General features: G+C 43.5%; 1 protein-coding gene across 1 annotated transcript; it reads right to left on the reverse strand.

The window, feature by feature from the left end:
* Nucleotides 1–2,230: 2,230 nt before the first annotated feature.
* On the reverse strand, nucleotides 2,231–23,000 carry LOC115117554 (gastrula zinc finger protein XlCGF57.1-like). Its single transcript, XM_065025230.1, has 2 exons — nucleotides 22,682–23,000; nucleotides 2,231–7,256 (listed from the first exon to the last, which is right to left on the reverse strand). The coding sequence occupies exons 1-2, from the start codon at nucleotides 22,845–22,847 to the stop codon at nucleotides 5,929–5,931; spliced, it is 1,494 nt and encodes a 497-aa protein (XP_064881302.1). The 5' UTR covers nucleotides 22,848–23,000; the 3' UTR covers nucleotides 2,231–5,928.
* Nucleotides 23,001–24,368: the final 1,368 nt, after the last annotated feature.

The following is a 24,368-nucleotide window of genomic DNA, read 5'->3' on the forward strand; positions in this document are numbered from 1 at the left end:
AGTGCTGTTGTGGATTTCCTCGAGAAGTGTTGTCTTAAAAAAGAGAAACTCCTGGGGATGGGGACTGACAATGCCTCTGTTATGAGGGGGATTAACAATGGAGTCCATAAAGTGCTGAAGGAGGAGTATGGCCTCAAATATCTGGTTCTTATTCGCTGTGTGTGATGCCACTCTCTGCAGCTTGCTCATTTGTAATTCTAAACATATTTAGGGTGTTTTTTTACTCACTTTTTATCTCTCCCACGACGTCATTCCTCTCTCCTACAGCGTCCATCACAATTACATGCACGTGGCCGATTATGCAAATTAAGCGATGGCGTCATTTAGCGACTTTTAGGACAGCCAATAGCTACTTTCCTTTACTGAGGAGGAGTTGGCAACACTGGGCAGAAGGACAGATTTGTACCTTGTCAGCTCGAGGATTCCATACAGCAACCTATACAGTGCCACATAACGAAGGTTACAAATGTAACCACGGTTACGTGAGCTATTGGATCACTCCAGACCTCTTTGTCGACAGTGGTGGAAAACGCCACCGTTTGTCAGTGATCTATAGCGGCTCGAAAAAGACACACGAGTTGGAAATACCGCGGCAGAAGCTATTTAAGGGCGGATCCAGTACACGGGACTAATCTGAAAATCCTTACTCGGAATGTATCCTGCCGTGCGGAAGGATACCATGTAGTGATTCAATAGCTCACATAACCATGGTTACATTCGTAACCTTCGATCGTCCCATTTTTTTTGTCTCCCAATTTTACTTCCGTGTTTTCGTCAAGGAATTTTGGGAAACTCCTTCCTTCTAGCTGGTTGTGAGCCCAGAAACGCACAACAGGGTCATCAACTGGATGGAGGTTTACTGTGCAAGGCAGCCTACAGACCAGTAGTAAAGTAGAACGATGACTACATGTAGTGGAGTCGACTGTGTATCATTACTCTCATCTATACAAGATTAAATCAACATCATGAATAAGCACCACTAGGTTCAAATGAATGAAAAAAAACTAGTGGACAAATTAAGATGTTTTCTGAAAAGTACACTTGAAATCAATATTCGTATAAATCAGTATCAATAACCTGGAGTTTTACTACAAGGTACAGACCAGTGATAATGGATATAGATTCTAACTGAATAGAAGGACAAGAAATTGTAACACGGTTGACTCCTGGCAGCTGCTTGGGATTGATGGGACAGCGTGCACTAAAACCAGAGAATGCAGTTATATAGAATGTTGTTGAATTGGGGCTGGAAGAACACTGTAGTTCACATAAAACAGAGTTTACACTTGTACAAAATGCGCTCAGGAGAGTCAACTGTATGTCATTACTCTCAAAATGTTAAAACAATATCCTGAGTGAGCAGCATTAGGTCAAAATGAATGAGGAATACTCTTGACAGATGGAAAGAGATTTGAATAAATCATTAACATCAGAAAGACCATTCTCTCATCACCCTGGGAGACAGGAAGTAAGTGGTAACATCAGTAAACCATTCTCTCATCACCCTGGGAGACAGGAAGTAAGTGGTAACATCAGTAAACCATTCTCTCATCACCCTGGGAGACAGGAAGTAAGTGGTAACATCAGTAAACCATTCTCTCATCACCCTTGGAGACAGGATGTAAGTGGTAACATCAGTAAGCCATTCTCTCATCACCCCGGGAGACAGGATGTAAGTGGTAACATCAGTAAACCATTCTCTCATCACCCTTGGAGACAGGATGTAAGTGGTAACATCAGTAAACCATTCTCTCATCACCCCGGGAGACAGGAAGTAAGTGGTAACATCAGTAAACCATTCTCTCATCACCCCGGGAGACAGGAAGTAAGTGGTAACATCAGTAAACCATTCTCTCATCACCCCGGGAGACAGGAAGTAAGTGGTAACATCAGTAAGACCATTCTCTCATCACCTTGGGAGACAGGAAGTAAGTGGTAACATCAGTAAGATCATTCTCTCATCCCCCTGGGAGACAGGAAGTGGATTCTGGTGTTAAATCCTAGATGCTCCATACCTGCTGTCCTGCCCTTGAGCAAGGCACATAACCGCCCCACAACAACTGCTCCACAGGTGCTGTAGTATGGCAGCCCCCTGCTCCAACCTCTATGTGTGTGTCTCTTTTCAGAGGGTTAGGGATAAACGCCGAAGTCGGACTTCTTTGTACAATTACTTACCGTGTCAAATTTGATTTTCTGTAACTTAAAGGAATGAAAGATCCGGGCTTTAAGATAAGCAGAAAATACCAACTTTATTGTCTATTACGTTTAAACAGAATGATAATGTGTCGTCGCTCTGAGTTACAATAAAAGAATAAAACAGAGATGTCAGACTGAAATGTCAGAATGAAACACGTTAAACATTTACATGTCAGACTGAAATGTCAGAATAAAACTAATTAAATATTTACATGTCAGAAAAAAATGTTAGAATGAAACTGTTAAATATTGAAATGTCAGAATTAAACAAATTAAACATTTACCAGTCAGACTGAAATGTCAGAATGAAACACGTTAAACATTTACGTGTCCGTTCATCAGTCTTAATAAGGATTTTCACTGCAGAGGGGATACATTTTTTGGGGGGACCGTTCTTCTTTGTGAGTTCCACCTGTCGTCTCCGACCTGACGGCAGCATTTGGAAGGATGCTTGCAGTTTTCCTTGTGATGCTTTGTGTGTACAAAGTTGTGGCCGTTTGCTGCGGACAGTTTTGCTGTTCTGGGACAACTTGTGCCAGTTAACTCCTGTTTCTCACTGAGAGGTTCCCATACCAGAAGGGATGTTGTAATTGAGAACACTCGATCAGGGATGTTGTAATTGAGAACACTCGATCAGGGATGTTGTAATTGAGAACACTCGACCAGGGATGTTGTAATTGAGAACACTCGACCAGGGATGTTGTAATTGAGAACACTCGACCAGGGATGTTGTAATTGAGAACACTCGACCAGGGATGTTGTAATTGAGAACACTCGATCAGGGATGTTGTAATTGAGAACACTCGACCAGGGATGTTGTAATTGAGAACACTCGACCAGGGATGTTGTAATTGAGAACACTCGACCAGGGATGTTGTAATTGAGAACACTCGACCAGGGATGTTGTAATTGAGAACACTCGACCAGGGATGTTGTAATTGAGAACACTCGATCAGGGATGTTGTAATTGAGAACACTCGATCAGGGATGTTGTAATTGAGAACACTCGACCAGGGATGTTGTAATTGAGAACACTCGACCAGGGATGTTGTAATTGAGAACACTCGACCAGGGATTTGTACACCATGATCAGTGTGTTTGCTTGCATTAAAACTGAATTGTTTCTTAAGTAGGGAAATAAGCTGCCTGGACTTTTTGTAGATGAGGTCAGTGTTTTACTGGAAGCTAAGTTTGTGGTCGAAAATTGTCCCCAAGTATTTAATGTGTGTGACTTGCTCCACATCCTTCCATGGTGACAGGCTCCAGACAAGGGCTTCCATTTCCCAGCGTTCTTTCCTCCAAGGTACAGTTTTTTAGTCTTGGCGACGTTAAGGTCAAGGAAGCTATTGTCAAACCACGTCAAGAGGCAGTCAATGGACTGGGAGTATCTGGAGATGGACTTGACCTCCAGGCAAGCAACCAGAGCCATGTCGTCTGCATATTTGATGAGGCCACGTCACTGTTGCTTCCTAAGAGATTTGTCCACATCCTGCCTTTCTATTCACTAACCTGACCAACTTAAAAAAATAAAGTTTTACTCCAGACACAAACAATGACTACATCTCCTCTGACCTGAACCCATCCCTAGTGCCTGACCACACCTCCATCCCTAGTGCCTGACCACACCTCCATCCATAATACCTGACCACATCTCCATCCATAATACCTGACCACATCTCCATCCATAATACCTGACCACACCTCCATCTCTAGTGCCTGACCACACCTCCATCCCTAATACCTGACCACACCTCCATCCCTAGTGCCTGACCACACCTCCATCCCTAGTGCCTGACCACACCTCCATCCCTAGTGCCTGACCACACCTCCATCCCTAGTGCCTGACCACACCTCCATCCCTAGTGCCTGACCACACCTCCATCCCTAGTGCCTGCATTATTGGTTGCCACAGCTGTAAAATTGTACCAATTCGTTTTTCCTCGGTTGCCCATGATATTTCAACATAGTGTCAATGATGGCAGATCAATTCTCTATGTTTTAAGTATAGTTTTTTTTCAAGATGAGAAGAGAATCTTCCAGCCCTTTAGGTCATCCCCCCCCCCCTCCCCAATATGCCATGTCTTGAAGTATGCAGACAGAAAGATTAAAAAGTACATTTACATTGTAATACCTCTGATATCCAACTTTCTAACTCTAAGCATTCCCAGAAGTCCTGGATTATTGAGTCATTGTTAGTTTTACACTTGAGACATGACTCTGCCGTTATGCTGTAGAATTTGTGAATTTTGTCTCTTGTATAATATGTTCTATACATTAGTTTATACTGGATTAACATTTTTGTTAACTGTAATTTCATTAATTATGCTCCAACTTTCCCTCCATCTTGTGACAACATCAGTTCTTTTTAAGTTTTGGTTCCAATAGTTAATATATATATTCATTTTAAAGAGATAGGTAAGATATACAAAACCTTCCAGATGACTATCATATGAATGTCATTTTCTGACTCAAATAAGATTCCCTCAATATGTAACTATATGGTCGCAAGCAAAAGCCTTGGGTAGGGAGTTGATATAATTCCAAGTCAGGAAGGTAAAACCACCCCCAGACTCAGGAAGGTAAAACCACCCCCAGACTCAGGAAGGTAAAACCACCCCCCAGACTCAGGAAGGTAAAACCACCCCTCAGACTCAGGAAGGTAAAACCACCCCTCAGACTCAGGAAGGTAAAACCACCCCTCAGACTCAGGAAGGTAAAACCACCCCTCAGACTCAGGAAGGTAAAACCACCCCTCAGACTCAGGAAGGTAAAACCACCCCCAGACTCAGGAAGGTAAAACCACCCTCAGACTCAGGAAGGTAAAACCACCCCTCAGACTCAGGAAGGTAAAACCACCCCTCAGACTCAGGAAGGTAAAACCACCCCCAGACTCAGGAAGGTAAAACCACCCCTCAGACTCAGGAAGGTAAAACCACCCCCAGACTCAGGAAGGTAAAACCACCCCTCAGACTCAGGAAGGTAAAACCACCCCCCAGACTCAGGAAGGTAAAACCACCCCCAGACTCAGGAAGGTAAAACCACCCCTCAGACTCAGGAAGATGGAAACCTTTTTTATTCTATTTGCTCATATACAGACTTATGACCAATCACATGTGGCTCTAACCCCACTCATGTGGCTTTAACCCCTCTCCTCCACTGACCAATCATGTGGCTGTATCGTGATCATATACAGACTTATGACCCAGTATACTTTTTCAACAAAAAAACATTTGGATGGGTAATTGGTATTACCGAAAATAAATACAAAAACCTTTAGGAGCCATATGCTATTCTGAAGAGGTTTCTTTTATCTGTTAAGATTTACAGGAAGATTATTCCATTGAATTAGATCTGCTTTCATATAGTTGAGTAATGGAATAAAGTGATCTTTATATATTTGTTGTTCGTTGTCACTCATTAAGGATCCTAAGTATTTGATATTGATATTGCCATTCATTATTTTCCCCCAGACAATCTCTTTGTCCTAATGTCCTTTCCAGTAACCCGAAAGGTTGCTGGATAGAATCTCCGAGCTGACAAGGTAAAAATCTGTCGTTCTGCCCCTGAACAAGGCAGTTAACCCACTGATCCCTGGGTGCCGACAACGTGGATGTCGATTATGGCAGCCCCCCAGCATCTCTCTGATTCACAGGGGTTGGGTTAAATGCGGGAGACACATTTCAGTGGAATGCATTCAGTTGGAACACTTCCTAGGTATCCCCCCCTTCCCTTTCAGTTTCTGTCCTGTTTCTTTCCTTTGTGGACTTTATCCACATGCCTCAGCAGATTCGTCTTCTGAGTGAATCCTTTACCACAGACGGAGCAGCGATGGTGTTTCTCTCCTGTGTGAATCAGTTTGTGCCTCCTTAGGTCCCCTTTCTGATTGAAGCTTTTCCCGCAGTCACCACAGCTAAAAGGTTTCTCGCCTGTGTGAGTCAGTTTGTGCATCGTTAGGTGCTCCTTCCGATTGAAGCTTTTCCCACAGTCAACACAGCTAAAAGGTTTCTCTCCTGTGTGAGTCAGATTGTGCATGGTTAGGTGCCCCTTCCGATTGAAGCTTTTCCCACAGTCACCACAGCTAAATGGTTTCTCTCCTGTGTGAGTCAGTTTGTGTATGGTTAGGTGACCTTTCCGATTGAAGCTTTTCCCGCAGTCAACACAGCTAAATGGTTTCTCTCCTGTGTGAGTCAGTTTGTGTATGGTTAGGTGACCTTTCCGATTGAAGCTTTTCCCGCAGTCACCACAGCTAAATGGTTTCTCTCCTGTGTGAGTCAGTTTATGTTCAGTTAGGCTCATCTTCCGATTGAAGCTTTTTCCACAGTCACCGCAGCTAAATGATTTCTCTCCTGTGTGAATCCTCATGTGACTGGGCAGGTTGTGTTTGAAGGTCATGCCACAGGGTTTCCCAATGTGACAGAGTCGGACATGGGCCTTCAGTTTACAGGTGGAGTTGAAGCTTTTTTTGCAAAAGCTACATTCACTGGGTCTCTTCTTGGTGAGAGTCACGTGTCTCTGCAGGTCAGCTTTCAGAGCAAATGTTTCTCCACAGTCACGGCATTGGTGAGTTCTTCTAGACATGGTGTTGGGTTTGGAACAATGTTCCCCCGTTGGTGGGTTGGGATCCAATGTTGGGCTGGTATCCAATGGTGGACTGTTGTCAAGTCCTACTGGGTCGCTGCTTACAGCTGAGTTGTGGCTGGAGGCAATGTTTTGATTATCTGGAGGGTCACAGGGAATGTTGAGACCCTTAATGTGGGTCACAGTGCCAAAAGGTTTGAGATCCACTAGTTTAGAGTCTCTCCCTCTGTTCTCCACAGTCTGGGTTTGGTCCTCCTGATCACATTCACTTTTCACACAGGAAGGAGAGAAAATGAACTCTATGATATCAGGCTCCACCCCTTGAAGCTGCTCTTCCTCCTGACTGGTCCTGACTTCCTCCTGTTCCTCTTTAATCTGTTTGGTCTCTGGGTTCTTCTGCCCCAGACTGGGGCTCCACTCCTGCTCACAGTGCTGCTGCTCAGGGGGAACCTCCTCTTCAGAGACAGAGGGCTGCAGGGATTCTGGAGGGAAGGAGAAGAGCAGAGGTTACCTATACAGCCTGGATACAGAGGTTACCCTGCTATACAGCCTGGATACAGAGGTTACCTATACAGCCTGGATACAGAGGTTACCTAGCTATACAGCCTGGATACAGAGGTTACCTATACAGCCTGGATACAGAGGTTACCCTGCTATACAGCCTGGATAGAGGTTACCCTGCTATACAGCCTGGATACAGAGGTTACCCTGCTATACAGCCTGGATACAGAGGTTACCCTGCTATACAGCCTGGATACAGAGGTTACCCTGCTATACAGCCTGGATACAGAGGTTACCCTGCTATACAGCCTGGATACAGAGGTTACCCTGCTATACAGCCTGGATACAGAGGTTACCCTGCTATACAGCCTGGATACAGAGGTTACCCTGCTATACAGCCTGGATACAGAGGTTACCCTGCTATACAGCCTGGATACAGAGGTTACCCTGCTATACAGCCTGGATACAGAGGTTACCCTGCTATACAGCCTGGATACAGAGGTTACCCTGCTATACAGCCTGGATACAGAGGTTACCCAGTTATACAGCCTGGTTAGCTATACAGTCTTGATACTAGGGCTGGGCTATATCGAGTTGTTGAAATATATTTTAGCGTGATATGTAACATGCCTGTATCGCAAGAATCGAGGTTCTGTTGTAATGTTGTAACGTTTTGCAAATGCAGCATCTCACGGTCTCTTCTCTGTCAGCCCAATCATGTCCCAATTGGTTGACAAGACGTGCACAGAGGTTATCCACCAATCACAACCCGAGACAGCCTTTCACAAATTGTAACCGGAGAAGTGTAGCGATAAAAATCATCCCTCAAAAGGGCAACAATGTTTTTTCAGTAATATGGAAGTGGTTCGGGTTTAAGAGGTCTGATGTTCAGCAAACGAATGTCCTGTGTAAAAATGTGTCGAAAGACGACGAGCAGCAGCAGCACAACCAACTCCTTCAACTGAAACACGCGGTGGAATGGGAGGAATGCGAGAAAAACAAACTACCAGCCGCATCCTTTTCAAACGTTATCTCTTCTGACAAGAAAGGTTTGAGTTGGAAGGAGATAACGGATGCAGTGACCTATAGATCTCTATACAGCAGAAAAGACAGGCTTTAAAAAGCTGCTAGGAAACACAGTTGACCACAAATATCAGCTGCCAAGCCGCAAGTATTTCACTGAAGAAGCCCTGCTGTGATTATACTCTGCTACCCGCGAAAGAGTGACAGAGAAGCTGGCTAGTGTTTCTTATTTTTCCACCTCAGTCGATCTACGGTCGAGCAGAACGTCAGAAGCTCTGTACCTAAGTTTGACAGTCCACTACATAAATGACTACTGGAAATTGCAAAATGTCTGCCTCCAGACGTCTTACTTCCCCGATGATCATACGGGTGAAGTAATAGCCCCGGGTCTCAAAGACTCTCTGGCATCGTGGAAGATGAGCCTGACAGCGGGAGCAACATGATAAAAGCATTGCGCTTGAACAACTGGACCGGCCTGCAGTGCTTTGGCCACAGGCTTCACCTCGACATCGGTATGTGTGACATTGGATAATTAAAGTGCATTCATGTTCAGGCCAGCTGTAGGCTAATGTGTTAGTAGTTGTGTCATTCTGCCAATCCAATAACAAATAGTGATGTTCAGGCCAGCTGTAGGCTAATGTGTTAGTAGTTGTGTCGTTCTGCCAATACAATAACAAATAGTGATGTTCAGGCCAGCTGTAGGCTAATGTGTTAGTAGTTGTGTCATTCTGCCAATCCAATAACAAATAGTGATGTTCAGGCCAGCTGTAGGCTAATGTGTTAGTAGTTGTGTCATTCTGCCAATCCAATAACAAATAGTGATGTTCAGGCCAGCTGTAGGCTAATGTGTTAGTAGTTGTGTCGTTCTGCCAATACAATAACAAATAGTGATGTTCAGGCCAGCTGTAGGCTAATGTGTTAGTAGTTGTGTCGTTCTGCCAATACAATAACAAATAGTGATGTTCAGGCCAGCTGTAGGCTAATGTGTTAGTAGTTGTGTTGTTCTGCCAATCCAATAACAAATAGTGATGTTCAGGCCAGCTGTAGGCTAATGTGTTAGTAGTTGTGTCGTTCTGCCAATCCAATAACAAATAGTGATGTTCAGGCCAGCTGTAGGCTAATGTGTTAGTAGTTGTGTCGTTCTGCCAATCCAATAACAAAGAACCACAGGCTGTTTGAATTATAACAACAAATTAACTAAATTAATACATTTTCAATCAAAATGATTATCTATAAACGACATATTCAAACAGCTAGTGGTCAAACATTCCTAGACAATAGAATAGACGTGTGGGTGTGTTCATTTGTTTTGCACAAATAGGCCTTGAGCGCTCATTTTTATTTTAATAAAGACAATTCAATGAAGAATGTCTTGACCTTTTTTATTTGTTTGGAGAAAAACAAGAAATCGAGATTTATTGTGAATCATCCAAACCTCTGAAAAAAATGTATATATTATTTTTTAGGCCATATCGCCCAGCTCTACTTGATACCCTGCAGCCATTAGGACTGAATGAGGATGTATTGTATGTTGAGGTCCCTGGTAAAAACCTCTGTATCCAGGCTGTTAGGACTGAATGAGGATGTATTGTATGTTGAGGTCCCTGGTAAAAACCTCTGTATCCAGGCTGTTAGGACTGAATGAGGATGTATTGTATGTTGAGGTCCCTGGTAAAAACCTCTGTATCCAGGCCGTTAGGACTGAATGAGGATGTATTGTATGTTGAGGTCCCTGGTAAAAACCTCTGTATCCAGGCTGTTAGGACTGAATGAGGATGTATTGTATGTTGAGGTCCCTGGTAAAAACCTCTGTATCCAGGCTGTTAGGACTGAATGAGGATGTATTGTATGTTGAGGTCCCTGGTAAAAAACCTCTGTATTCAGGCTGTTAGGACTGAATGAGGATGTATTGTATGTTGAGGTTCCTGGTAAAAAACCTCTGTATCCAGGCTGTTAGGACTGAATGAGGATGTATTAGCCCCCGTGATATGCAACTGTTCAGGGAAGTCAGGAACCAATACACGCAGTCAGTCAGGAAAGCTAAGGCCAGCTTCTTCAGGCAGAAGTTTGCATCCTGTAGCTCCAACTCCAAAAAGTTCTGGGACACTGTGAAGTCCATGGAGAACAAGAGCACCTCCTCCCAGCTGCCCACTGCACTGAGGCTAGGTAACACGGTCTCCACCGATAAATCCACGATTATCGAAAGCTTCAATAAGCACTTCTCAACGGCTGGCCATGCCTTCCGCCTGGCTACTCCAACCTCGGCCAACAACTCCGCCCCCCCCGCAGCTCCTCGCCCAAGCCTCTCCAGGTTCTCCTTTACCCAAATCCAGATAGCAGATGTTCTGAAAGAGCTGCAAAACCTAGACCCGTACTAATCAGCTGGGCTTGACAATCTGGACCCTCTATTTCTGAAACTATCTGCCGCCATTGTCGCAACCCCTATTACCAGCCTGTTCAACCTCTCTTTCATATCGTCTGAGATCCCCAAGGATTGAAAGCTGCCGCAGTCATCCCCCTCTTCAAAGGGGGAGACACCCTGGACCCAAACTGCTATAGACCTATATCCATCCTGCCCTGCCTATCTAAGGTCTTCGAAAGCCAAGTCAACAAACAGGTCACTGACCATCTCGAATCCCACCGTACCTTCTCCGCTGTGCAATCTGGTTTCCGAGCCGGTCACGGGTGCACCTCAGCCACGCTCAAGGTACTAAACGATATCATTACCGCCATCGATAAAAGACAGTACTGTGCAGCCGTCTTCATCGACCTCGCCAAGGCTTTCGACTCTGTCAATCACCATATTCTTATCGGCAGACTCAATAGCCTCGGTTTCTCGGATGACTGCCTTGCCTGGTTCACCAATTACTTTGCAGACAGAGTTCAGTGTGTCAAATCGGAGGGCATGCTGTCCGGTCCTCTGGCAGTCTCTATGGGGGTGCCACAGGGTTCAATTCTCAGGCCGACTCTTTTCTCTGTATATATCAATGATGTTGCTCTTGCTGCGGGCGATTCCCTGATCCACCTCTACGCAGACGACACCATTCTATATACTTTCGGCCCGTCATTGGACACTGTGCTATCTAACCTCCAAACGAGCTTCAATGCCATACAGCATTCCTTCCGTGGCCTCCAACTGCTCTTAAACGCGAGTAAAACCAAATGAATGCTTTTCAACCGATCGGTGCCTGCACCCGCATGCCCGACTAGCATCACCACCCTGGATGGTTCCGACCTTGAATATGTGGACATCTATAAGTACCTAGGTGTCTGGCTAGACTGCAAACTCTCCTTCCAGACTCACATCAAACATCTCCAATCGAAAATCAAATCAAGAGTCGGCTTTCTATTCCGCAACAAAGCCTCCTTCACTCACGCCGCCAAGCTTACCCTAGTAAAACTGACTATCCTACCGATCCTCGATTTCGGCGATGTCATCTACAAAATGGCTTCCAACACTCTACTCAGCAAACTGGATGCAGTCTATCATAGTGCCATCCGTTTTGTCACCAAAGCACCTTATACCACCAACCACTGCGACTTGTATGCTCTAGTCGGCTGGCCCTCGCTACATATTCGTCGCCAGACCCACTGGCTCCAGGTCATCTACAAGTCCATGCTAGGTAAAGCTCCGCCTTATCTCAGTTCACTGGTCACGATGGCAACACCCATCCGTAGCACACGCTCCAGCAGGTGTATCTCACTGATCATCCCTAAAGCCAACACCTCATTTGGCCGCCTTTCGTTCCAGTACTCTGCTGCCTGTGACTGGAACGAACTGCAAAAATCGCTGAAGTTGGAGACTTTTATCTCCCTCACCAACTTCAAACATCAGCTATCCGAGCAGCTAACCGATCGCTGCAGCTGTACATAGTCTATTGGTAAATAGCCCACCCATTTTTCACCTACCTCATTCCCATACTGTTTTTATACTGTTTTTTTATTTATTTATTTACTTTTCTGCTCTTTTGCACACCAATATCTCTACCTGTACATGACCATCTGATCATTTATCACCCCAGTGTTAATCTGCAAAATTGTATTATTCGCCTACCTCCTCATGCCTTTTGCACACATTGTATATAGACTGCCCATTTTTTTTTCTACTGTGTTATTGACTTGTTAATTGTTTATTCCATGTGTAACTCTGTGTTGTCTGTTCACACTGCTATGCTTTATCTCGACCAGGTCGCAGTTGCAAATGAGAACTTGTTCTCAACTAGCCTACCTGGTTAAATAAAGGTGAAATAAAAAAATAAATAAAAAATTGTATGTTGAGGTCCCTGGTAAAAACCTGTATCAGGAAAATAACCTTCCCTCAACGTCAACAAAACGAAGCTGATCGTGGACTTTAGGAGACAGCAGAGGGAGCCCCAATCCACATCGACGGGATAGTAGTGGAGAAGGTGGAAAGCTTCAAGTTCCTCGGCGTACACATCACTGACAAACTGAAATGGTCCACCCACACAGACAGTGTGGTGACGAAGGCGCAACGGGGGGCTTGGCCCCTAAGACCCTCAGAAACTTTGACAGATGTACAATTGAGAGCATCCTGTCAGGCTGTATCACCGCCTGGTACAGCAACTACACCGCCCGCAACCTCAGGGCTCTCCAGAGGGTGAAGTGGTATGCCAAACACATCCCCGGGGGCACAATACCTGCCCTCCAGGACACCTACAGCACCCGATGTCCCAGGAAGATGATCAAGGACAACAACCACCCGAGCCACTGCCTGGTCTCCCGCTATCATCCAGAAGGCGAGGTCAGTACAGGTGCATCAAAGCTGGGACCGAGAGACTGAAAAACAGCTTCTATCTCAAGGCCATCAGACTGTTAAATAGCCATCACTACCCAGCTACAACCAAATTATTTGAAAACTATATATAAATAATGTTCCTTTATCTTTCAAAAGGTAATTCGTAAAAATCCAATCCATTGTAAAGGGTTTAAATACGGTTTCCCAATGAACCATGAACCATGAATGAACATGCACCTGTGGAACGGTCATTAAGACACTAACAGCTTACAGACGGTAGGTAATTAAGGTCACAGTTATGAAAACTTAGGACACTAAAGAGGCATTCCTACTGACTCTGAAAAACACCAAAATAAAGATGCTCTGGGTCCCTGCTCATCTGCGTGAACGTGCCTTAGGCATGCTACAAGGAGGCATGAGGAGTGCAGACGTGGCCAGGGCAATAAATTGCAATGTCTGTACTGTGAGACGCCTAAGACAGCGCTACAGGGAGACAGGACGGACAGCTGATCGTCCTAGCAGTGGCAGACCACGTAACAACACCTGCACAGGATCGGTACATCCGAACATCACACCTGCGGGACAGGTTCAAGATGGCAACAACAACTGCCCGAGTTACACCAGGAATCCCTCCATCAGTGCTCAGACTGTCCGCAATAGGCTGAGAGAGGCTGGACTGAGGGCTTGTAGGCCTGTTGTAAGGCAGATCCTCACCAGACATCACCAGCAACAACGTCGGCTATGGGCACAAACCCACCGTCGCTGGACCAGACAGGACTGGCAAAAAGTGCTCTTCACTGACGAGTCGTGGTTTTGTCTCACCAGGGGTGATGCTCGGATTCACGTTTATCGTCACTCGGGAGTTACTCAACAAAACATCTTCTATCTCAAGGCCATCAGACTGTTAAACAGCCATCACTAGCCGGCTACCACCCGGTTACTCAACCCTGCACCTTAGAGGCTGCTGCCCTATGTACATAGTCATGGACTCACTGGTCACTTTAATAATGGAACACTGGTCACTTTAATAGTGTTTACATACTGTTTTACTCATCTCATGTGTAAATACTGTATTATATTATTCTGTATTTTACTCAATCCCACTCCAACATCGCTCGTCATAATATTTATATATTTCTTAATTCCATTCTTTTACTTTTTAGATGTATGTTCTGTTGTGAATTGTTAGATATTACTGCACTGTTGGAGCTCGGAACACAAGCATTTCAATACACTCGCAATAACATCTGCTAAATGTGTATGTGACCAATACAATTTAATTTGAAGTACAGTGAGATCCTTGATGAAAACCTGCTCCAGAGCGCTCAGCACCTCAGAAAGGGGGCAAAGGTTTTAACAGGACTACGACCCTAAGCACACAGCCAAGACAACGCAGGAGTGGCTTCGGGACAAGTCTCTGAATGTCCTTGAGGGGCCCAGCCAGAGCCCGGACTTGAACCCGATCTAACATCTCTGGAGAGACCTGAAAATACCTGTGCATCCAACCAGACAGGGCTTGAGAGGATCTGCAGAGAAGAATGTGATGAACTCCCCAAATACAAGTGTGACAAGCTTGTAGCGTCATACCCAAGAAGACTCGGGCTGTAATCGCTGCCAAAGGTGCTTCAACAAAGTACTGAGTAAAGGGTCTGAATACTTATGTAAATGGGATATGCAAAAAAAAATCTTTAAAAAACTTTCTGCTTTGTCATTATGGGGTATTGTGATGTCATTATGGGGTATTGTGATGTCATTATGGGGTATTGTGATGTCATTATGGGGTATTGTGATGTCATTATGGGGTATTGTGATGTCATTATGGGGTATTGTGTGTCGATTGATGAGGAAAAAACGATTTAATCCATTTTAGAATAAGGCTGTAACGTAACAAAATGTCATGCGTTCTGAATATTTCCTGAAAGCACCGAGGTTTTGTGTGTTTACCTCGTCTTTCATTTTGTTGCAGATTGTCGTCTGTATTGTTCTGTCTGAGATTATGGGTTCCTGATACAAACACCTCATTTTGTATTTGTAGAATTACATCTCTATGTTCTGTTCTATGCGATATGACATCGAGTGGCCCTTTGGGTTACTTTAGATTACCACAGGTGTCTGTAATTATCTCTGGCTGCCCAGGTCTAATCTCTTTCCCATTAATTGACCAATCAGATCAGCACTGAAAATGATCTGGAGTGAAAAGATATATGATTGGTCACAATACCAATGGGGGGACAGAATTGGTCTGCCTGTATAAACGCAGCCTTAGTGGCCTCATCTGTCCCACTGTTTGGGGAGATTTGCTCTGATGAAAGTTGAACGACCGAAAGATAAAATGTAAGAAATGCGCATCTGTTTATTTTTTGTTTGTTTCTAAAGTCAGTAAATTCTAGAACCTATTTTCATACTTTCAAATAACTTCCTGGTTTTCGTGACAAAGACATGTTTTTATCCATGTACAGCTAGCTGTCAGTACGTCTACATACGAACCTAGTAGATGTCCATACGAACCTAGTAGATGTCCATACGAACCTAGTAGATGTCCATACGAACCTAGTAGATGTCCATACGAACCTAGTAGATGTCCATACGAACCTAGTAGATGTCCATACGAACCTAGTAGATGTCCATACGAACCTAGTAGATGTCCATACGAACCTAGTAGATGTCCATACGAACCTAGTAGATGTCCATACGAACCTAGTAGATGTCCGTACGAACCTAGTAGATGTCCGTACGAACCTAGTAGATGTCCGTACGAACCTAGTAGATGTCCGTACGAACCTAGTAGATCTACGTACGAACCTAGTAGATCTACGTACGAACCTAGTAGATGTCCATACGAACCTAGTAGATCTACATACTAACCTAGTAGATCTACATACTAACCTAGTAGATCTACATACGAACCTAGTAGATGTCCATACTATCAGTAGATGTCCATACGAACCTATTCTACATAGTTGTATCTCTGGTGTGATCCGCAGCAGTCTCCGTAGCCGATCATTCTCCTCCTGGTACTCTGCTACTGCTTTCGCAAATGCCCCGAAATCTCCACAGCAGCAAACGCCGTTAAACGCTCATTTAAAAACTCTTGAAACGACTGTAGTTTAGACATTTTCAGGAGAGTTGGGTGTTCAGCACGTATGGGATCTTGACGTGGGTCCTCCTGATCACATTCACTTTTCACACAAGGAGGAGTAAATATGAACTCTATGATATCAGGCTCCACCCCTTGAAGCTGCTCTTCCTCCTGACTGGTCCTGACTTCCTCCTGTTCCTCTTTAATCTGTTTGGTCTCTGGGTCCTTCTGTCCCAGACTGGGGCTCCATTCCTGCTCACAGTGCTGCTGCTCAGGGGGAACCTCCTCTTCAGAGACAGAGGGCTGCACGGATTCTGGAGGGAAGGAGAGGAGGAGCAGAGGTTACCTATACAGCCTGGATACAGAGGTTACCCTGCTATACAGCCTGGATACAGAGGTTACCTATACAGCCTGGATACAGAGGTTACCTATACAGCCTGGATACAGAGGTTACCCTGCTATACAGCCTGGATACAGAGGTTACCCTGCTATACAGCCTGGATACAGAGGTTACCCAGCTATACAGCCTGGATACAGAGGTTACCCTGCTATACAGCCTGGATACAGAGGTTACCCCCAGCCTGGATACAGAGTTACCTGCTATACAGCCTGGATACAGAGGTTACCCAGCTATACAGCCTGGATACAGAGGTTACCCAGCTATACAGCCTGGATACAGAGGTTACCCAGCTATACAGCCTGGATACAGAGGTTACCCAGCTATACAGCCTGGATACAGAGGTTACCCAGCTATACAGCCTGGATACAGAGGTTACCCTGCTATACAGCCTGGATACAGAGGTTACCCTGCTATACAGCCTGGATACAGAGGTTACCCTGCTATACAGCCTGGATACAGAGGTTACCCTGCTATACAGCCTGGATACAGAGGTTACCCTGCTATACAGCCTGGATACAGAGGTTACCCTGCTATACAGCCTGGATACAGAGGTTACCCTGCTATACAGCCTGGATACAGAGGTTACCCTGCTATACAGCCTGGATACAGAGGTTACCCTGCTATACAGCCTGGATACAGAGGTTACCCTGCTATACAGCCTGGATACAGAGGTTACCCTGCTATACAGCCTGGATACAGAGGTTACCCAGCTATACAGCCTGGATACAGAGGTTACCTATACAGCCTGGATACAGAGGTTACCTATACAGACTGGATACAGAGGTTACCCTGCTATACAGCCTGGATACAGAGGTCACCTATACAGCCTGGATACAGAGGTTACCTATACAGCCTGGATACAGAGGTTACCTATACAGCCTGGATACAGAGGTTACCCTGCTATACAGCCTGGATACAGAGGTTACCTATACAGCCTGGATACAGAGGTTACCACAGTCCCCAAATCCAGAACAAATTCCAGAAAGCGATCAGTATTATGAAGAGCCATTGTTGCATCGAACTCCGTTCCATCGCAAATTTCTCAAGTGAACAGCAAACCTGTTTTAGAAAGCAACACCTCTCCCCTACTTGACCTAGATCATTTTGTGTGTATGTATTGATATATTGATGTAGGCTACGTGTGCCTTTAAAAAAAAACAATTCTGTAGTTCTGTCCTTGAGCTGTTCTTGTCTATTAATGTTCTGGACGATGTCATGTTTCACGTGAACCCCAGGAAGAGTAGCTGCTGCTTTTGCAACAGCTAATGGGAATCCTAATAAAATACCAAGTCACAACCATAAAACTTAACTGTCAAAACAGGGAAATGGTTTTAATCGTTTTTCCACCATTCATTTTTCCCCATAGGGGATTTTACAATGACTTAAAATAAGGAGTCTTACCCTTTACAATGACTTAAAATAAGGAGTCTTACCCTTTACAATGACTTAAAATAAGGAGGCTTACCCTTTACAATGACTTAAAATAAGGAGGCTTACCCTTTACAATGACTTAAAATAAGGAGTCTTACCCTTTACAATGATTTAAAATAAGGAGTCTTACCCTTTACAATGACTTAAAATAAGGAGTCTTACCCTTTACAATGACTTAAAATAAGGAGTCTTACCCTTTACAATGACTTAAAATAAGGAGTCTTACCCTTTACAATGATTTAAAATAAGGAGGTTTACCCTTTACAATGACTTAAAATAAGGAGTCTTACCCTTTACAATGACTTAAAATAAGGAGTCTTACCCTTTACAATGACTTAAAATAAGGAGTCTTACCCTTTACAATGACTTAAAATAAGGAGTCTTACCCTTTACAGTGACTTAAAATAAGGAGTCTTACCCTTTACAATGAGTTAAAATAAGGAGTCTTACCCTTTACAATGACTTAAAATAAGGAGTCTTACCCTTTACAATGACTTAAAATAAGGAGTCTTACCCTTTACAATGACTTAAAATAAGGAGTCTTACCCTTTACAATGACTTAAAATAAGGAGTCTTACCCTTTACAATGACTTAAAATAAGGAGTCTTACCCTTTACAATGACTTAAAATAAGGAGTTTCACCCTGGCGTGACGTTTTGATAACCGTGTAAATCTCTCCAGGACAAGGTGACTTTTATCAATATATTCACCTATTTACCACCCAAAAATGAAATGCTAATCAGCTCCTGATGTGGCTATCATAAAGAACTACAAACACAAAGAACTACAAACACAAAGAACTACAAACATAAAGAACTACAAACACAAAGAACTACAAACACAAAGAACTACAAACACCATGATCTTTTATTTATTATTTTATATTTTGTTGCTGATATTTTCATCATTGCAGCATCAAGAGTTTTGTCCTTGTAGCCTCTCCTTTTGAATTTATGAAGAAGGCACAGTGATGCTGAAACGTTGGTGATTTACCCAATAAATTACTGGGAGTTTATATATGGAGTTTATACATGGAGTGTGCGACTCGCTTTATTTTTATAGTTTATTCGCCGTTAGTCAGCACCTCCACACAAAATAATTTTTCTGGGTGTGCGCCAACTCATGTTTGTTTATTCTACCAAATAATTGATTAAAACACACTTTTTTTTTTCAATGAAGGTCTACAGTTGTGGCCAAAGGTTTTGAGAATGACACAAATAGTAATTGTCACAAAGTCTGCTGCCTCAGTTTGTATTATGGCAATTTGCATATACTCCAGAATGTTATGTAGAGTGATCAGAAGAATTGCAATTAATTGCAAAGTCCCTCTTTGCCATGCAAATTAACTGAATCCCCGAAAAACATTTCCACTGCATTTCAGTCCTGCCACAAAAGGACCAGTTGGCATCTTGTCAGTGATTCTCTCGTTAACACAAGTGTGAGTGTTGACGAGGACAAGGCTGGAGATCACTCTGTCATGCTGATTGAGTTCGAATAACAGACTGGAAGCTTCAAGAGGGTGGTGCTTGGAATCATGGTTCTTCCTCTGTAAACCATGGTTACCTGCAACGTGCCGTCATCATTGCTCTGCACAAGAAGGGCTTCACAGGCAAGGATATTGCTGCCAGTAAGATTGCACCCAAATCAACCATTTATCGGATAATCAAGAACTTCAAGGAGAGCGGTTCAGTTGTTGTGAAGGCGGCTTCAGGGCGCCCAAGAAAGTCCAGCAAGCGCCAGGACCATCTCCTAAAGTTGATTCAGCTGCGGGATCGGGGCACCACCAGTACAGCGCTTGCTCAGGAATGGCAGCAGGCAGGTGTGAGTGCATCTGCACACACAGTGAGGTGAATACTTTTGGAGGATGGCCTGGTGTCAAGAAGGGCAGCAAAGAAGCCATTTCTCTCCAGGAAAAACATCAGGGACAGACTGATATTCTGCAAAAGGTACAGGGATTGAACTGCTGAGGACTGGGGTAAAGTCATTTTATCTAATGAATCCCCTTTCCGATTGTTTGGGGCAAAAAAAGCCTGTCCAGAGAAGACAAGGTGAGCGCTACCATCAGTCCTGTGTCATGCCAACAGTAAAGCATCCTGAGACCATTCATGTGTGGGGTTGCTTCTCAGCCAAGGGAGTGGGCTCACTCACAAGTTTGCCTAAGAAAACAGCCATGAATAAAGAATGGTACCAACAAATCCTCAGAGAGCAACTTCTCCCAACCATCCAGGAACAGTTTTGTGACGAACAATGCCTTTTGTGACAAACTCCAAGCATTGATTACGTAAGGATGGCCTGCCATCAGTCAGAATGTTAATTGACAGCATGCCAGGGCGGATTGCAGAGGTCTTGAAAAAGAATGGTCAACACTGACTCTCTGCATCAACTTCATGTCATTGTCAATAAAAGCCTTTGACACTTAAGAAATGCTTGTAATTATACTTCAGTATTCCATAGTAACATCTGACAAAAATATCTAAAGACACTGAAGCAGCAAACTTTGAAAATTAATATTTGTGTCATTATCAAAACTTTTGGCCACGACTGTACAGTACTCTGTAGGGTAGCACCATGGTGTAGCCAGAGGACAGCTAGTTTCCGTCTTCCTCTGGGTACAATGACTTCAATACAAAACCTAGGAGGTTCAATGTTCTCACCCCCTTCTATAGACTTACACAGTAATTAGGACAACTTCGGGACGACATCCTCCAACCTATCAGAGCTCTTGCAGCATGAACTGACATGTTGTCCACACAATCATAGGATCAGAGAATTAAACAGCAGGGTAGCCTAGTGGTTAGAGCGTTGGACTAGTAACCGAAAGGTTGCAAGTTCGAATCCCTGAGCTGACAAGGTACAAATCTGTCGTTCTACCCCTGGCAGTTAACCCACTGTTCCTAGGCCGTCATTGAAAATAAGAATTTGTTCTTAACTGACTTGCCTAGTAAAATTAAATAAAAAAATTAAAACTAGTACTGAAAGCATAAGCTACAGCTAGCTAGCATAGCATGTGGTGAGTAGTTGACTCAAAGAAAGAGAGACAATAGTTGAACACTTTAGAATGATTTAATACCTTCAAAAATGAAGGAGAAGAGAGAGGGAGAGCTGGCTAAATTTGTATCCATTTTTCACTTCCACTTAGCTAGCGAATGCAGCTAGCTAGTTAAGCCTACTCCAACACCCAGCTCAAAAAGAGATGGATGCTATGCTCGTGTAACCAATGGCTAGCTAGTTAGCGGTGGGCGCTAATAGCGTTTCAAGGTAAGCTTTTGGTTTTATTAATTTATTTCCACCGGTGCAACTGCTAAACTGCTTGCTGTACTGTATGATTGTAGAGGGTTTACTAACGTGATAGTTCTATGTTGACTATGACGTTATAATTTAGCTAGACAAGTCAGTTAAGAACAAATTCTTATTAACAAAATACAGTCTACTGGGGAAGAGTGGGTTAACTGCCTTGTTCAGGGGCAGAACGACAGATTTGTACCTTGTCAGCTTGGGGATTCGATCCAGCAACCTTATGGTTACTGGCCCAACGCTCTAACCACTAAGCTACCTGCCGCCCCATTTTAGCTAATAATGGTGACAACGATGAAGGCTGTGTGTAGTGGTTATGATATGAAGGTTCGGCTTGGAAAGATTTTTTTGCTTGCCTGGTCACAGACAGCTGATGTGGTGAGACGCAAGAAGGAATTATAGCTACAATGTTCAAAGTGATCATACTGTTTGTATGTTGCTGCTACGGAAGTGAACTGCATTTGCGTGTAATCAGGGGTTTATTCATTCTGTAGATTCTGTTGAAAAAAAACCTTTATTAAACAGAAGCAAACAGAACAGGGATAAACATACCTGAATTTGTCCAATAGAAACTCTTGTTTGCAACTGTTGGACTAATGATTACACCCTAGATCAGCTAGATGCAGGCAAGAGTGTGCAAGGCGGTATTAAAATGTCTCGCTGTCTGTCACATTGATTACACAAATTCTTCTCAACCTGTGCACCTGTGTTGTATACTATCATTCATAGGCTAGGCTATGTTGTAGCGACCTCATGATGGCTATAGGGAAAATGTGAGTATCATGTAGTAACCTAAACCTATCGATGTTACATTGAGCTGGGCGAATGGAATATGAATGACAGTCATCCAATATGCTAATAGAAATAAGGCCGTGCTCATAAAAAAACAGCACCGACCGCCACTGAAGAAAACATTGCTAAAAGTCACCTTGTCAGAGAGAGATATACATGGTTATCAAACCGTCACACCGGGGTAAGCCAACATGAAACGCAGTACACATTTTAAGTGTTCTAAAATCCCCTATGGGAAAAATGAATGGTGGGAAAACGATTGGAACCCTGTTTGAGCGCTAGGTTTTATGGGTATTATTACACCCCCACTGTGGGACTCTATACAGGCTTTAGACATCAGGGTTAGGGTCAATTATTTGAATTTAAGACAGTAAATTCAAGACTAGGTTAACTATAATGCCAATTCAATCATTAAAAACTAGAATCCATTTTCAATTACTTCTCAGTAATTGAAGCGAAGCTATAATTTTTGTATTTATAAATTAAAATCACTTCCTGTTTTTATGACAATGTTTTTATCCATGCACGGTAGGTTTAAAAACAACTTCTTAAACGTGTATGAAGTGGTGATCAGTTAACAGTGTATCAATAAAATAGAACTATAGCTAGCTATCAATATCTATTTACGAACCTATTCGACATAGTTGTATCTCTGGTGTCCTCCGCAGCAGTCTCCGTAGCCGATCATTCTCCTCCTGGTACTCTCCTACCGTTTTCTCAACTGCACCAAAAATATCCCCAGCAGCCGCCGTTAAACGCTCATTTAAAAACACACACAACATCTGTAGTTTAGACATTTTCTGTCAAATTAGAGATGGGTAGCCTATTTAGTTTAGTAAGTATGTTTTTCTTTACTCCACACAAGGAACAATAAAACCTCGTTACCAATCCTACTTCCGTGTTCTAGTCAAGGAATCTTGGGACGTTCTTTGTTCTAGTTGGTGACGAACCCAGAAACACAACAGCGCCGCCAGCTGGATGGGAGTTTACTGTGCAAGGCAGCCTACAGACCAGTAGTAAAGGAAAACGACGACTACATGTAGACAAATAGTGGTTATCATAAGTATTGGAGGATCTGGGAGAATCTATTCTTCCTCAGGAGTCAACAGTTTATCATTACTCCATACAAGATTAAATCAACATGATGAATGAGCAGCATTAGGTCAGAATTTATGAGAAATACTCTTAGAAATACTCTCGGACAAATGCAAGGATACCTTTTCTGGAATTGTTTTTCATTTCATTTCATTTATCAATTACATCAGCCTGACCTAAATCAAATGACCAGCTGTTTCTAATGAAGGGAAAAAAATCAACAGACTTTGAACAGCAGAACTGTGAATTTCCTAAAATACTCTGTGCTGTTTGATCATTACCTCGTCATTCAAATCAAATCAAACTTTATTTACATATATTGTTTTACAACATTAAGTCCATGGTACAGTATATGTATTTATCTGAGACCCACAGTATGAATGGTCTGGAGTTACTCTCCTTTCCTAAGAGTGACTGAAGGCCTAATTTCTGTGGTCAGGTTTTCTCTCTTTGTGGATATTATTCATATTCCTCAGCAGATAAGTCTTCTGAGTCATTATTTTATCACAGACGGAGCAGCCATGTTATTTCACTCCTGTATGAGTCTGTCATGTTCATTTAGGTGCTTCTTGGGATTGAAGCTATTCCCACTGTCAGCACAGCTAAATGGTTTCTCTCTTCAGTGAATGTGTATAATGTCTGGTTAGGTGTTGCTTGGGTTGAAGCTTTTCCCACTGTCAGCACAGCTAAATGGTTTCTCTCTTGTGTGAATTCTCATGTACATGGACAGATGTTTGAAGGTCTTGCCATAAAAGGGCCAGGTGTAGGGTTCCCACATTGGGGGGTTCTGATCTAATGGTGGACTGGGATCCAATGGTGGGCTGAGATTCAATAGTGGGCTGGGATCCAATGGTGGACTGGGACCCAATGGTGGGCTGGGATCCAATGGTGGACTGGGATCCAATGGTGGACTGGGATCCAATGGTGGACTGGGATCCAATGGTGGACTGGGATCCAATGGTGGGTTGCTGTCAAGTCCTACTGGGTCGCTGCTTATGGCTGAGCTGTGGCTTTTGTTCTGATTATCTGGAATTTTGAAACCCTTTAGGTGGGTCACAGTGGCAAAAGGTTTGAGATCCACTGGTTTAGAGTCACTCTCTCTGTTCTCCACAGTCTGGGTTTGGGGAAGAGTCCATCATTGAAGTGGGTCCTGATCACATTCACTTTTCACACAGGAAGTAGTGAATATGGAGTCTTTGGTATCAAAGACCTCTTGAAGCTGC

Source organism: Oncorhynchus nerka, linkage group LG12 (assembly GCF_034236695.1).
Source record: "Oncorhynchus nerka isolate Pitt River linkage group LG12, Oner_Uvic_2.0, whole genome shotgun sequence".
NCBI classification, from domain to species: Eukaryota; Metazoa; Chordata; class Actinopteri; order Salmoniformes; family Salmonidae; genus Oncorhynchus; species Oncorhynchus nerka.